We start from the raw sequence: 16,810 nt of genomic DNA, 5'->3' as shown, positions 1-16,810 counted from the left end.
GTCCAGTTTTAAAATTTTACCCAAAACCCACAATTATTTCTGTGAACCTCCTGAACTCAGTTTTAAACCCTATTGCTGCTTGTTGTTCTTTGAACTGATTCCACAAAATCTTTTTTATAATGTAGAGTTCTAAGTGATAAGTTTGATTATTCAGTCTCAGTGTTCTCCATCTTATATAAACATTTTATGTTTTGTTATCTGCGTGTAAGACTACTTTTGTGTAAAGTCTAGAATTACAAATCTTTATTGTATTATATAGTATTGCACCAATTCAAAAGTAGGAGAAATATTTGAAACTGTACATACAGCTCTGTACAGTATCTCCCAACTCTCAAAAAGTTTTTAGTAGTGGACAGTTCTCAACAAACTCATAACACTGTACAGATAGTAGGGATAAGGTTCAGTTTTTTTAGAAATCATGTTCAGTTATTCATTTGCAGTATACTGCACTATTGATAGAGGCAGTCTGTCGGTCTGTTAATTTTTACTTAGTTTTATTCTCTATATTTCTTCATGGACCAGCAGCAGCAACCAACACCCTGTTGCACTAGACAAAGATGACTTTGCAATTTTCCATGCTTCCTGAAACTTAGTTGAACTGACAATGGCTATAACAAATGTCTGATTAATATTGCAAAACCTGAGGGGTGTGGGTGCAATACAGTGGAAAGAATATATAAAGAAAATAGGCAGATTATGATTCCAGATGTGTAATTTGATTTTTTAAAATTGATATCAAATGTATTTTAAGGTACAGCACCACAAGGCATACCAAATCAAAGTTGCACTTTTTATAGAACGCCAGCAACACTGTCCACTTTCAATGTTGCAAGAACACGCTCGTTTGCTGGGAAGAAAAAAAATGCACACATTCCATATTCCTTTAGAAAAGAGATGACAAGAAAGAGGTAAAAAGATAATGTAGTAAGACGTTACCTATCTTTGCATGAAGTGTAATATTCTTCAGAGCATTTAAGATTTGTTTTCCGAGTGTTTTTACATTTTGCAAGTCATCATTCATGGAGTAGGAAAGGTCCATGAGGTAATACAGATCCACTGGGTAGCCTTCTGCTCTCTTAAATATGGCAGAGAAAGTGCTTGGCCTGCCTGGAATGACAAAAATTCACATTTCAATGTTCAAAACACTTTCCAGATTGTTGTACTGAATGTACATGAACCAATGAACTGTGTTTCATTGAAACAATGTTTCTTTATATTAATTCACGATAAAAGGATATACCAATAACTATATATACAGTACATATCAATATAGGATAGATATCAATCTCTACAGAACATTTCTAGCCAGAAAACAGTTTGTCCTGATAACTCAGTATTTTATAGTATAGGGAGGTCATTATTTCTCATACTGTATATACAGTACATTCATAAGGGGGCAACAAATATAAAAAATAAGTATAACCGGGATTTATCTCTCATAAGAAAGAGCCCAGGCTGGGAGAAGAGAGGGTCCAGTGAGGAAGAATCGTGCTACACTGAGGCAAATATAGAACAACTGTATTCACAAGACCTACTATACAGTAGCTGTGATGGAGAACAAGGAACAAGGCCAGCAAAGAACAGGGGGCTGATACGCTCTCTTATCCCCAGAAGTATATAAGATAAAAACAATTAAATATCTAAGCCAAGCAAAGTAGTCTACCAAGAAGATCATCAACAAAGTCCCCTAAGACTGTACTTTGAGAATACACATGCAGCCCAGATCCAAATGAGGTACTGTACGTTGGTCAGGCCCACTCATAGAAGCGAAAATTGGTATTCCCATCAGGCAGTTAGCTTGATTTCTTTTCATCCTAACAAAGCTGTGCAGTCAATGTAGGAGACACTATTGGAGGCTTTGAATGGTTGATGCAAAATTTTTGTAACTCTTAGATATGTCTAAAAATTTTACACCATAGTATATCCATTAGATAAATATATATTTACTTATTAAAAAAGACTAAAGCAAGGAAAAAAGCACTAACCAGGTCGTAGCACCATTTTGACTTCCTGAGGTGCAAGTTGAACAGGAGATTTGCCATTGTGTAGAGAAATGTTCTTTTCCAGAGTGTGGTAACTATTAGGATTGACAGTGTCTGTACTGTGACAGCCTAACTTCTCTAGCGCTTCTTTGGTGTCACAACGTGCTGAGTCTGGCTCTCCAGGTTTGGTGAAATTCTGTTGGAGAAGAAAAGCATTGCACTTCTGCAGCTTTCAAAATCAGCATTTTGGCTTGGCAATAAACATGACAAAAGGATTAGAAAACACTGCCTAAAAAATCTTATAACAAGAAACAACAGAAATGGACACAGAGCATATGATATGGTCAATTTAGATTTTCCGCAGGCTCAAGAAGGCGTGTGTTTTAATCGTTACAAAAACATTTGGTGGAATTTAAACAAACATTTCCAAATGGACTATGAGCTAATATAATTAAACATACCTAAATGATTAGAAAATAGAGATGTTCTTTAAACAGAACTGTCCATTTTTTAATTATTGCAGCTGGGTTTTTAAATGTGCTTTTTAGTTTTCAGAATTGTTTTATTTACATTGGGGGGTGGGGTGGGGGTGCTTCAGTACTGACCCAGTACTGCCTGTAATAAAGAGACTGGGATCTACATTGTATTTACCAGTTTCTTACACCACACACAAAAGGCTCCCGAGGTTATGCAGTCATTACAGTCCTTGACATCAGTTTTGGTGCACACTTCGGAGAAAACTAAAAAAACGTAAAAAATAAATTAACATTTTATAACCATAATTGTTTCTAACAGTATTATGAACAAAAAAAGTCTATAGTCAAAAACTCCCCAGAAAATACTCAAACCATCTTTTTATTCTTCTTATGTGGACCCAAATAAACATTAGATTAATAACTTGTACATGCTGTGCAGTATACCTGTGTAGTAGAAAATTATATTATTTGAAGAATATTAATTTTAAATCCAAGTAACTTGGGTTACTAAGAAATGTCTCAGTTATGTTTAAAATCCAACACACTGAAGTATTAATTAAAATAGAAAGTTTACCCTGAGACATCTTATTAGGAAAAAAAATATTGTAATGTAGAGTTAAAATAATTTTTATAGTCTGAATTTAAAGTTTTTTTTTTAAAGACCAAGTCAACATCTGGAATTTATCAAAAAAGTTCGACATCTGCACTGTCATTATTTGCAGGAAGGCTAAATGGATTTTATGAATTTCACAATTAATTGAAAAAGTGTCCATTCTTTGCAACAAATTAGGCGTTGGCTCTAACTGACACCACTTGTCCTCTCCTTCTGGCCTGGAACATATTTTTAGGGGACAGACACAAAAAGTGACATTTCTTGACATATTCCTGTTAACTACTGTAAATATTTTGAACTTCTTATAAGTTAAGATTAATTCTACTTCTAATGTATTCTACAGGAAGCTTCCTTAATTTATACATGGACAAGTGTGTATGAACATTTTTTCAAATCATTCTTGCACTCACCAACATCCCTAAACAGCACTGCTGAAATAAGAAACAGGAAACTGAGGTATCGACACATTTCCTGTCAAACAAAAAGCAGAAATATTTAGGCAATATAAAGAAATACACTCTGTAATTTTTCAAATTTGTTTTCGTTATATGCTAATATGTGATTTTAAACATACCATATTCATTTTTTAAAGAGCTAAATTTTTTTTTGCACCTGAGACATGTCTTTCTGGGTGAAACATCAGTCTTTACTATCCGTGTTAGCCAGCCAAAGCTGAAAATACTTGAAACTTTTGTCATTATTAGGCCCTTAAAACAAAATGGAGGACTTCAGTATGTCCTGCTGTAATAGTGTTGATTTACTTTCTGTAACCAACATCTGTTTTACTTCCCAGAGAGGAGAGGTAAACCATAACAGGAAACAGAAGCAAAATAGAGGGCGAAGAGGTGTGTTTTGAAGGTTTTCAGTGTAAAGCACTTACAGTACTTGTTGGCCAATGGTTGTTCATTTTTAACTGCAGCATTAACGGCACACACACCACTTAACAGTTTTCATGAAATGAAAGTAGTTTCATGAAATGCAACAACAAGCCACAATACCACAATACCAATGTTAGATTGAAAGTTATTGACATCTTGTAAATACTTTAGAATGTCTCGCTTTTTCAGAATGGTTACGAAAAACTTCTAAGGAAAAAATATTCTTTTATATTTTGTTGCATCTTAGGGGGAGGTATCTAAAGGTGTAAATTTCCTATCAGAGTACCTTGCTATTTAAAAGTAAAAAAATGAGCAGCCTTGGAATGAACAGCATACTTAGCTGTCATTCGTGAAGCAGTAAATTTGGCCGCACATTTATACTGATTATTAACTGGGACAAAGCCAAATTGATGTTAAATCAGTATGTCAGCTTTCACTGGGCATGAGACAGCAGCAAAGTAGATAGAGGCAACTAGGTAGAGGCAAATGGAGGTAGAGAAGTAAAGCAACAGAAGTGAAAGCAGAACAAATCAGCTCTGACAGTTTCTGTCTTCATAGGCCAGGACTATAGAACTTCCTGGTAATTTGAACACAAAAAAGGCCTCTGGGTCTTAAACAAGGGACTGCCATATTATGATTGATATGTTTTATGTGAAAATACTGATTTCCAATTTGAGGTAGCCACCAGCTTAACAACAATCTCACATTTTGTTTCCCTGTGCTATTTTGAATTCTTAATTTGTAACAACAATTTAAAAGAGACATTTACAGTAGTCCTGTGAGGGAATGTTTGTTTGAGAAGACATTGGTTCCCTTTTTTCCTTGTATTTTTACTTGTACATTATTTTCCTTGGGTATTTATTCCCCAGTTGCCCAGTAGAGTATTTCCATGTCTGTAGAAGGCAGGGCACTGAAATTAACAGGCCTGTAATACTTGAATATAACTGTTTATCTTGTTTGTGTACTTGTTTAATGTTGTTCCTTTTTAAGCATGTAGGCTGGTTATTACTTTGTTACTACTTACAGTACATTCCTAATAAAGAAAGGAAGCACAAGGCCTGTATTTCCTTTCTATAGAGAGTATGAAATTTCATCCATCTGTTTTCTAACCACTTCATCCAATACAGGGTAACGTGGGAGCTGGTGCCTATCCTGGCAAGCAGTAGGCACAAGGCAAAATAAACTTTGGGCGGTACAAAAGCCCATTGCAAGGCACACCCAGACACAAACAAACACACCAGGGCCCTAGAAGCCAATTAATCTACCAGTATCTCTTTGGACTGTAGCAGGAAAGTGAAAAACCTGGAGGGAACCCAGATGAACACTGGAAGAACATACAAACTCCACACAGCTAATACCACAGGTCCAGAACTGAACCTAGAACCCTAATGCTACAAGGCAGCAATAATAAACACTGTGCCTCTATGCCTCTGGGGGGTGTTAATTTGAATATTTAAGTTGGTGTTGGCATCTGAAATTGATTTTGATTTTATCTGATTTATATTTATTTGTATTTATAAATGTAACCCTCTTTAATGCAATGATTCATGCTGATTAATTCATTACAATATACAGCATACTGTACAATGTGCACCTGTAAATATATACAGTAGTTCAGGTGGGTAGCTGCGTCAGCATGCGTAGGCTGCAAAGGAACAAGTAATAGGTTTATTCCATGCTGAAAAAAAGAAGAAAGAGAACACAACGTTTCGGCCGTGGAGCCTTCTTCAGGTGTCACACCTGAAGAAGGCTCCACGGCCGAAACGTTGTGTTCTCTTTCTTCTTTTTTTCAGCATGGAATAAACCTATTACTTGTTCCTTTGCAATATATACAGTATGTTAGCACACACCAAATGTTTCTAAATCTAACAGGTCTCACAGTTTGCAAAATGAGACCTTTCAGGACTCCCAAAGTACAGTGAAGTCCCCTGTGTAGATACAGTGTTTACTGTATTTTGTGAAAGCTTAAATGTAACAAATCATAGACTTTGAACTGCCCGACTTTTCTTGAATTCTGTTTGTTTCTTGTAACATAAAATTCTGCTCAATACATTTTTTCCTAGATGCACAGTAATTCCTGTATTTGATCATCTTAATGCTGATTTAATATTCCATCTGTTCTGAACAGATGATCAATATCAGTCTTTTATACAGTCTTATCCATTATAATATAATTAAGGGTCCTTTCTAATCATATTCTTGTTGATTGCACTCATGGCATACTAAAGTCATCATCAACAAAAAATAGACAATGATTTCCCTGTTGTTGCAGTTTTCTAGGATCATTTACATTGGTGTGATTCCCAATAAACACAACATGACAACAGTAGAAGTACAGTAATGAAGTGTTCCTTACTTCAGTAGAACTACACAGAAATATCCTCCTTATATGTTTGTGTAGTGCTAGGTTTTACTGATGCAGCTGAGATACAGGTTAAAGAATTTGAGCTAACAGTTCTAGTCTGTTAGTTTTAATTAGTGATTATTTTCAGTATTAGTGTCAAGGCATGTACTGTAAGAGTTATTTATATATAATATATGACATGCTAGCACTTAATGTATCATGGGTGGAAAATATATAAAATACATTATGGATCCTGTTCATCTTTGCCAGAATCCATTATGTACCAATAACTGACAAATTAGTATGTTATTTTTCAGATACGAAGAACTAACACATGATTTAAGTAGACACTATAATCTTACCCTTTAACCTCACAAAGCTGACAATGATTGAAATTTGCTATAGGCAGAAACAAATCTCAGAGCATTACAGTATCTGAAATGATTTAGATAGTATTGTCGACTGAGTCTCTTTTTACTTAGAAAATGGTACTTAAATTACTGAACATCAAAGTGAACACGCGTGACCAGCTGATCGCGCTAGTCCGTCTGGCTCTACTCACTGGAGAGAAGCCATCAGTTTCGGAGGAGCTGAGGAGGAAAAACCGAGGCTGTAGGGCTGGTGCGACGCGAAAGGCGAAGAAAAGGAGATTTAAACCCTATCTTCCTTCGATCATTATGGGAAATGTGAGGTTCTTAGTAAACAAGATGGACGAACTGGGAGCATTGGTGAGGAGTCAGAGTATAGAGAATGCAGTATCATGTGTTTAACTGAGACGTGGCTGCAGAACTTATTCCGGAGTCGAATGTTACCATCGGCGGCTTTCAGACGGTGCGGGCAGACAGAAACACCACCGAGAGCGGTAAGAGGAAAGGAGGGGGGCTCGCTGTGCTTGTCAGTAACAGATGGTGTAATCCTGGACATATTCATGTTAAGGAGCGCTTCTGTAACCCCAACACTGAACTATTTGCCATAGGACAGCGTCCATACTATCTGCCGCGGGAGTTTACATTCCACCCACGGCAAACGCAGAGGCTGCGTGTGACGTCATACACGCAGTCACAGCCAGGCTACAACGCACCCTAGCGCTTTTATAGCTATATTTCAGGGGACTTGAACCACGGCTCTATTTCCGCCACTTTGCCTACTTTCCACCAGTTTGTTAAGTGCCCGACCAGAGAAAACAAAACACTGGACTTATTATATGCCAATGCTAAGAATGCATATAATTCCACAGCCCTTCCCCCCCTTGGCAGATCAGATCACAACCTTGTCTTGCTTACACCGCTATACAAGCCTATTGTCCAGCGTCAACCTGCAACAATGAGGACTGTGAGGAGATGGTCTCAGGAGGCTACCGACTGGGATGTGCTGTGCGAACCACATGGAGGCGACAGACAGCATGGTGGACTGTGACACTGACTACATTAACTTCTGCGTTGACAACACCATCCCCACCAAAGACGTACACTGCTTTTCTAATAACAAACCCTGGATTTGAAACCAGCGACCTTAAGGCTCTTCTGAATGACAAAAAGAGAGCCTTTAGGAGGGGGGATAAGGAAGAGGTCAAGCGTGTACAGAGGGAGCTAAAGCAGAAGTTAAGAGAGAGCAAGGATGCCTACAGGAGGAAGGTAGAGGACAAGCTGCAAAGGAATAGAGTGAGGGATGAATGAAGCAGCATGAGAGAGATCACTGGCTTCAAACAGGCTCGGGGTGCAATGGAGGGGAACCTGGAGATGGCCAACGAGTTGAACCAGTTCTTTAACAGGTTTGATTCAGGGCCCTCTGCGGTTCAACACCCATCCCCCCACAGCCACACACTCCCTAAGCCTTCACAGCTGCGACTGCCCAACACCTCCTCCATCCCCCCACAATCATGGCCGCCTACAGCTACAACCCCCAACAGCTACTCACCCCCACACCCCCCACAGCTACCACTCTCCAACACCTCTGCCATTAACACCTGCAGCACTGACAGCGCTATGAGTCATAGGCTGCACCAGGGTAAGGCCACAGGACCAGATAACGTCTGTCCCAGAGTTCTGAGGGCGTGTGCTGATCAGCTGAGCGGAGTGCTCCAGCCACTTTTCAACTTGAGCCTGCGCTTGGAGAGAGTCCCTGTGCTCTGGAAGACATCATGCCTGGTCCCAGTACCAAAGAAAGGGCTCCCCTCCCTGTAGTCCTCAATGACTACAGACCAGTTGCGCTGACTTCTCACGTCATGAAGACACTGGAGAGGCTGGTCTTATCCCCCCTGAGACCCCTGGTTAGTTCATCACTGGACACCCTACAGTTCGTCTACCAGCCCAGTGTTGGTGTGGAGGATGCAATCATCTACATGCTGCAAAGGGCCTACTCACACCTGGACAAGGCTGGCAACACTGTAAGGATTATGTTTTTCGACCTCTCCAGTGCCTTCAATACTATCCAGCTCTTACTTCTAAGGAGGAAGCTGGAGGAGGTGCAAGTCGGTGCCTCCATGATCTCATAGATTACTGACTATCTGACAGGCAGACCACAGTCTGTGAGACTTCAGAACTGTGTGTCTGAACAGGTAATAAGTAACACAGGCTCCTCAGGGGGCAGTTCTTTCTCCGTTCCTCTTCACCCTCTAAACTTCGGACTTTAAATACAACTCAAAGTCGTGCCACCTGCAGAAGTTCTCAGATGACTCTGCAATTGTGGGATGTATCAAGGGTGGGCGGGAGGAGGAGTACAGGGGATTGGTCAGCAGCTTTGTGGAGTGGAGTGGGGAGAACCACCTGCAATTGAATGTAACAAAGACGAAGGAACTGGTGGTAGATTCCAGGAGGAAAAGGGTCAAACCTACTCCTGTCTACATCCATGGGAGTGGTGTGGAGATGGTGGACTCGTACAAGTACCTGGGAGTGCACATCGACAATAGACTGGAATGGTCTAAGAACATCGAGGCCATTTACAAGAAGGGTCAGAGCTGACTTTACTTCTTGAGGAGTCTCAGGTCCTTAAATGTACAGTATGTAGTAAGATGCTACATATGTTCTATCAGTCGGTTGTGGCGAGCGCCATTTTCTACGCGGTGGTATGCTAGGGCTCTGGGATTAGAGCAGGGGATTCTAACAGGCTGAACAAGCTTATCAGAAGAGCAAGCTCTGTCATTGGGTCTGGCCTGGACCCCCTGGAGGTAGTGGCTGAGTGGAGAATGGTGTCCAAACTAGAGACCATCATGGACAACGTCTCCCATCCTCTCTATGACATGCTTGTAGAAATGAAGAGCACGTTCAGCAATAGACTGATCCATCCACGGTGCGACAGGGAGCGCTACAGGAGGTCATTCTTGCCTTCTGCCATAAGACTGTACAATGCATCCACCTTGCGTCTGGGCAGAGGCAACATTGACAGTGACCTGTTTCTGGACTGAACAGTAAACTGATGCATCTGTTCTTTTTTTTTCCCATTTACGACCGTTTTTGTGCAATATATGCCAGGGACCTGTGCAATTCATTTATATTTATATTTATATTGTGCAATATGACTTTTTTGTGTACTGTTCTGTTCTGGTTTGTTCTTTGTGTGTTCTGGACTGTGAGTAACTCTTCTTAGTGCACTTCTCACTGTACTGATTGTATTGTATGTATTGTATTATTATTATTGTATCATTCGTTACACTGTTGCTGTGTTGTCTGTGTTAAGCTGCTGTTGCACTGCAATTTCCCTCACGGGATCAATAAAGTATCTATCGATCCTATCACTTATTTTTCTTGCTGTTACACTGTCATTTTTGAACATGGCATAGGTTCTAAATAATCATGTGATGATCAACAGGTACTGTACGTTGATTCTTTCCTGTGTCTTGACATTTAAAAGGTTAAATCCAGTCTTAATCTACAACATGTCAAATCAACTCTCACTAACAATTTAATGTTTATTCCACAGAGTCACTTAAGTTTAATATGGACAGGTATGAATCATCAATTAATCATGATGATGTCACAAAAATTTTATCAATATTAAAAATTCAGATATTTTCATAAAAACATACATGCATACCTGTATATAGTGATAAAATAAAGATTATTCAATGCTATGGATATACATTATCATAAAACTAAATGCTTCAAAAAGGCTAATGAAATTAGTCAATAATTTTGGCAAAAATATACATTTCTATATCTTGTACTTTTAATAACTGTTTAGTTAATAATTGAATCTATGCTGAAGCTTCATTATAACAAAATGGGTACGGTCTTTTGATGGAATTGGAAAATCACACTTTACACTAGATTCCATTGAAACAATAACCAGAAACCTGCTACGGCCAATAGCAGTTTACAGAAAGAAGTGAATGTACTTCATTAATACCAAAAAAAAATGACTTTTGAAACTTTTCACTTTTACCAAAAGAAATTGAAAATCTAACTTTGCAATACCACTATATTTTTAATAATTGGTTATTTTTTTCTTTTTTGCTTTTTAAAATAGTTTACTTGTCTCATGTGTATTTGCAGACAGAAGATGAGGATCTAAATTACAGACATGTACTTTTGCTATTTTTCTTGGTTATCATGTTTATTATTATCAGTTAACGTCCTGCTACGTTTGAGAGCATAGTACTATTTATATAAATCATGGCACATTTTATACATATTCATTTTCTAAAAATATTGAAGTGCTCTTACTGAATCGTGCTCTGGGCTTGCTCAATATGACCTTCCTAAAGTTCCCCCTTAATTCAAATGGTGAAGCAATTTCTCACTTCTCTATCTTATCTTCTGTCTAGTGGACCTGCTGATGCAAAATCGGTTGGTGCTGCCAGTGGGTTCCCTCCCATATACTGGATGTAAAGTACTTAAGAGTTCTTTGGATTGAAAGATGCTTAATTACAAAAAGGAATTATGATTACAGTCTTCTGTCCCTCTTTCAAATAACTAACTTGATGTCATTTTCTAAAAGTTGACATAAAGTATTCAGTTTTATAACAGCGATTCTTAGCACAGTGGGATGTTTGGAATGTTTCACACAGGGTATGTGTCTGTGTAAATGAATCCAATAACATACAAAGGGTGAAAACTGCTTATGTTTGATACAGAATATTGGTTTTGAAATTTTGTGAAATTTAAAATGCAAACCAGATTGTCCAAATTAGTCCTGGTTTACTTGGGGTAAAGGCTGTCTTGGTGTCAGCTTCATGGATGTCCATGTGTGCTTTTGGTTTCAGTATGGCTTGCCAAGCCTCACCACATTTTTAGGCAAGACTGGTTGTTTCTCTAAACTGCCACTTGACTTTCACTGTCAGACAATGATATACGATAAACTGTAACTCCACAAAATCAACACAATTCAAATGCTTACAACAAACATCATCTGAATGACTGCCTTTATTTTACTGTACTATATATGGATACAATTATATATGAAATATATTTAAGTGAGGCCTAAAAAACAGACTATCTTACTCTTATAAAAATGTTACTTTCTTTACAGGAAATAACTGTGTATCAAAGGCAAGAACATAACAATTTTTGCAATTATCCATAATGGGTTTTTTTAAACTGTCGTTATTTCATAATTATTTCAGGTTAATATTCCCATGCTTTAGTCCCCTTATTTCTTAATGTAACTGTGGGGTATAAAGTCACATTTTAAAGTGATGTTTGCTTGAAAATGTTGTTTAGTCATTTTAAGGAGTGTATTTAACTAGGTGCTCCTCCCTTCATACAAAAGGAGAGTGACGGCAAATTTAGAAAACTGTTGAGAACTTCTGCTTTCTGAATTAGGAAGGGGCACTTCCTCAATGAGGAAAAGATAACCCTTCTTTTAAATGCTGTTGGTTTTAAGGGAGTGTAGTGGAAAAGAGAAGAAACTCTTGCTGAATTCCACAAATTAATTAAAGAGTTTTGTAATGTCAGAACATGGAATCTGCTGATTTGTGAGGTGACTGTTGGCAAACAAAAGTGGCTGTCTGATGTATATTTACATTGTTTCTTGTTATCATAGTTCCCTATTTGGTCAGGTTGAGAGGACAACTGTAATACACAGTTAAAACCTATGGTTATAAATATTTACCTGTAGTAATCAAATAATTTGAATCTGTATGACACAAGACCATCTTGTCTGTTGACCACTCACTTTCTGTGTATTTTATTTATTCCACATCATTTTAGTACACCCAAGCTGCCATTTGACTGTCATTTCAAACATCAATCCAACACTTGATGACAACACCAATGCTCTGTGATTGCTCCCAGCAGTGTACAACAAATATCATAAATAGTAATTATCATTTTGAAAGGAAAAGACAACACATATTAGCTTTCCAATACAAATGTTTTTCAAAATATTCCCTATTCTAGTGGCTGCCTCCATGATATAAAGATATACAATCCCCAACAGAAGTATGCAGATACCGCTAACGTGGTGCATTATGGAGTGATACTTTACATTGTCATCATGACAGACAGTTTATTTTTATAGTTTGCAACATGGACGTGACCGAACAACTTCTTAATGGAGATTGTAGTTTGTGTTTTTATGGCACAGAAGTATAAAATAAGAAAGATTAAACTTGTTTAATTGATCAAATCCTCAGTAGTAATGTCCTGATTAAAGTTTCCACTACAGATTTTGTAATAGGAGAAATGATTAAAATGTTTTGTGAAAGCAATTGCTGAGGTTCCTAATTCCAGTTTGAATTAAAATAAGAGGTCACATCTTTATACTAGAGGTAATTTGTGTTGGTGTGTTCTTGCTTCTTAAAAATCTGGATGTGTACGAGTGTTGTGGAAATTCACTATTAGTACTACTAGTACAATACAAGATCATGATATTTGTAATTGCCACTGTCCTTCTTTGGTGTACTGTATATCCCCAAAATATCTTTTCTCAATAAAACAAACATTTTCAGCATGTTTCACCTTTTATACTGTAGGTACTGGATGCTTTTTTAAATTGAGATTAGTAATACATTCTTAATAAGATATTGAGTTTCTTTTAAAACGTACATACATTGCTATACTTGTTTATAGTAATACAACTAATGCAGAGTTTCAGACTGTTTGATATAAATGTTTGACTTCCCTATGGTATCTTCTGGCGCCAAGCTGAATTTTTGAGAAATCTACACTGAAACATGCTTGCTATAATAGGCAAAATGCTTTACATGAGAGTTTGATGATTAGAATTTACAGTCTGCAAGAAATGTTTTTTCTTAACCCTGTTAAATGAAGGCATTTAGTAGTAAACTGCTGGATTATAAAAATCTTGGTTTCTAGTTGTACTATCGTTTTGGTCTTTATATGTTAGCAGATTTAGGAACTCCTCAGAGGTGGTGTACTGTGCTATGTATTACCATATCATGGTAAGCAAAGTTTTATCTCAGTTCACCCAACATAAACAGCAAAAAAAGAAAAGTAATCATATTTAAAACACTCACAGACTCCCAGTCTCTGCTGCACCTTCATGAAGCTGTTGTATGTTCGTTGGTTTCTCATCAAACCCACACTTCCTCTTAATGACATCTTGTGAAGAGGTTGACGAAATGGAGCCTGAGCAGTCATAAGCCACATGATTGTAGCTGAAGGAAGCAGTGTTAATCATACTTGAGCTCTTATTAAACTCTTTCATTTTAGGTGAAAATGTACATTCTGAGGGGGTAAATGCCTCATGAGGAATGCATCTTACAAATCAAATATATTAATATAGTGCTGATAGAGTGATATAAATGTGATGATAACCAACTGTTCTGCCGACTAATTAGTTGTTAATAACGAAGACTGTTCCTTACTAGCGTAAAGACAAAGCCTGAGGACTAAAGTTAAAAGTGAGGTGTCTTTCTGTTCTTGCAAATTCTTGCAACAGACTTTTCCTCTTAATCTTTCAAACCACTGAAATTAATCAAGTAAATATACAAACCTACAATAAACTGCAATCTAAAGTTTCACTAGTGCTTTTGTATCAAATTGCAGTAAGTGATGTGCAGAGTTTAAACATAATTCTATAGTCATTTAATTTTTCTCCAGGTCTGTTTTGTCAGGTTTGTTTTTCCAGTATATCAGGTATTTCCAGATCATTGAGCTCCCTACAGTCCAGTCTACTCAAGGATTACAGAAGACTTTCAAAAAAGAGAGAAATTAGTAATAGAGATAGTTAACTGCTTAGCAATAAAAGGGTGTTTCACAGTTGGGGAGGATAACCTCCCCATGACCTTCAGCAAAGATGAGATACTTTGGTCTTTCATTCTGAGTAATGCAATACTTTGCAACTTCCTTTACTGCACTGTATGAACACCCAACGCAATATCATTTTAAAAGCTGAATTTGTGTAGATGAAATATGTTTAAAACAACTAAAATACAACATTGTACATGGAATTATAAATACCGATTTTTATGTTTTTGATGGTTGGGCACACCCTTGATTGTTACTGTTAATTATATATGGAAATTAATTTTGTTAGAACACTTTGTTGAGCACAAGTAAGTGTAAAGCAGTGCTTGGGTGGGGAGGCCTGTGTTTAGTTCACGTAAGCATATAATTTTTAAGCAGTATAATGGTCAATGTTTTGTCAGGGATGGTGTGTATTTTGTTGTTGTGTCAGTTTTCCTCCTTTTCCTCCTTAATCAAGGTCTCCAAGCCTTCCTCACATAAACTGTAGGGAAGGTGACAATCAACAGAACTTGAACAGCACACTTAGACACCCATCATTCACCACACAGTCAGGGTTTTTTCAGGATTAAAAGGATTGAGTCAACTATAATAGTGACTAGAAGCCCCCCCCCAAAAAAAAAATTTTTTTTAATATTCTTTATACTTTTGACTTTTGAAACCGGGTAGACTATTACACCGATTGAAGCAAAACTTCACACAGTTTACAAATTCGGCTTACCTTGCGTCTGATTTGCATTTTCCTCATTGCTGTGATATTTTCCACACTGGGTCATCAGCTGCTTAGAAAAATTCGGTCTTTTAGGCAAACTGCATCTATTCAAGAATGTCTTGGCCAATTAACTCCAAACATAGTACAGTATGTGTCATGCTAGTGACAGGACAGCATACTGTATGTTGAAATGGTGCTCCTACTGTACATAAACCACAGCAGTTGCCTGTCTGCCATTTAATTAGCAAAATTCAAACCACCTTCATTGGAACTGTCTTGGATTCATTGGCTTGAAACTTGACAGGTTTTGATGTACTGTACACAGACCAGCATCAGAACTTCCCCTCATATATTGCAACAAGTTTATACCCTGCACCAAGTGATCACATTTGGCAAAAGAGCCTTTGTTGTATTTTTCACACCATGGTTAACAGCAATGAACTCCGCCACCTCACAATGGGGAGGAGGAGGAAGTGTAAGCAGGCTCTTCTGACCTACCAACGCTAGAATCTTTTACAATTTTCTACAATTGCTTTGACACATTTCACAAGTGACTGTGCTGACATATGCATGCAAAACTCATAACATGTAACACCTAACACAAAAACCCAAGCTATTCAGTCCAGCACTAAAGATCTGTAACCAGTGCAAAATGCAAAGTTTGTGAGGTGTACTAAACATATCATTAAAACCAAATAATGGCGTGAAAACTTCAAGTAGTTTTCCTTTTTTATCTTTAAAGCAAAATAATATAGAAGTATCCTGGATAGACATTTTTATTGAATGCAAAATTGTAGCAATATGAACACATAGGATACATGCATTGTTTTTTTTTAATCAAATTCAGTAAATAATGCAATTTCAATTTACTTAAACAAAGAATAACAAAATATTTTAAATAGGCAAAATAAGGTGACCATGTGTGTATATATAATGTTATGGACCGTGTCAGGGACTGTTTCTTGAGAATCTCCTATGAGGTCATATTATCATCCATAATGCTTATGAAGTTTTCATCAACAAAGCACTGTGGAAAGCATCTTTGTCATATGATCACATATTTCATCCATCACCTGGTTGAGAGTGGCTTCTTCAGGGTCGAGAAATGGAGAATATAATAACAGGAAAATCATGTTGAACTAACTGCCAATGTGTGATGGAAGTTTACCCTTTACTACACCACAAAAAATGTAATTCTAGCATTTGAATGTAGAAGGAATTGTGCAGAAGATCCAGAAGATACAGCAGATGGTCTGAATTGTATACAACAGAATAACAGTCATATAACACATTGTTGTATTGCCTTCATTTTGCCCTGGTATATTGTCTATGGTACAATGGCCAATAATATTTTGACAAAATATAATTTCAGCAGATGGTAACCTTCTTCATCAGCATACAGAGACTCATGGCTGTTAACGTGCTACACTTCTTTGTTCTCTGAAAAAATGATTTATTTATGTGAGCTACTTGGTTTTTCCTAGAGCAATCTCCACGGCCTTCCTATTGCACCACGTGCACATGTATATATACACTTATATAGAATTCCACCATGTCCACCATGCATCACAATATTCATACCAGTATATTTACTATTCACGTACCTGAATGTACTGTACCTACACTGTACATCACTGTGTCTTCACTTGTTCCTGAGTTCT

The 16,810-nt window shown here is 37.4% G+C and overlaps 1 protein-coding gene across 2 annotated transcripts in view; it reads right to left on the bottom strand.

Annotated features, from left to right (window-relative positions):
* itgb2 (integrin, beta 2) overlaps positions 1–13,791 on the bottom strand; it is a 29,016-nt gene extending 15,225 nt beyond the window's left edge. The window contains exons 1-5 of one of the 2 annotated variants that reach the window (XM_088930353.1): positions 13,708–13,791; positions 3,482–3,542; positions 2,634–2,722; positions 1,986–2,178; positions 937–1,107 (exon numbers count right to left, since the gene is read on the bottom strand). In XM_088930353.1, the coding sequence (XP_088786479.1) occupies positions 937–1,107; positions 1,986–2,178; positions 2,634–2,722; positions 3,482–3,539 (511 nt within the window). In that variant the 5' untranslated portion in view covers positions 3,540–3,542; positions 13,708–13,791. Of the gene's footprint in view, positions 1–936; positions 1,108–1,985; positions 2,179–2,633; positions 2,723–3,481; positions 3,543–6,855; positions 6,980–13,707 lie in introns of those variants that run through there. The other variant, XM_088930354.1, reaches the window with a different exon arrangement.
* Positions 13,792–16,810: the final 3,019 nt, after the last annotated feature.

This window comes from Atractosteus spatula, chromosome 13, assembly GCF_055471065.1.
Source record: "Atractosteus spatula isolate fAtrSpa1 chromosome 13, fAtrSpa1.hap1, whole genome shotgun sequence".
In the NCBI taxonomy this organism is placed as follows: Eukaryota; Metazoa; Chordata; class Actinopteri; order Semionotiformes; family Lepisosteidae; genus Atractosteus; species Atractosteus spatula.
This window is presented reverse-complemented; position numbering and strand designations above follow the sequence as displayed.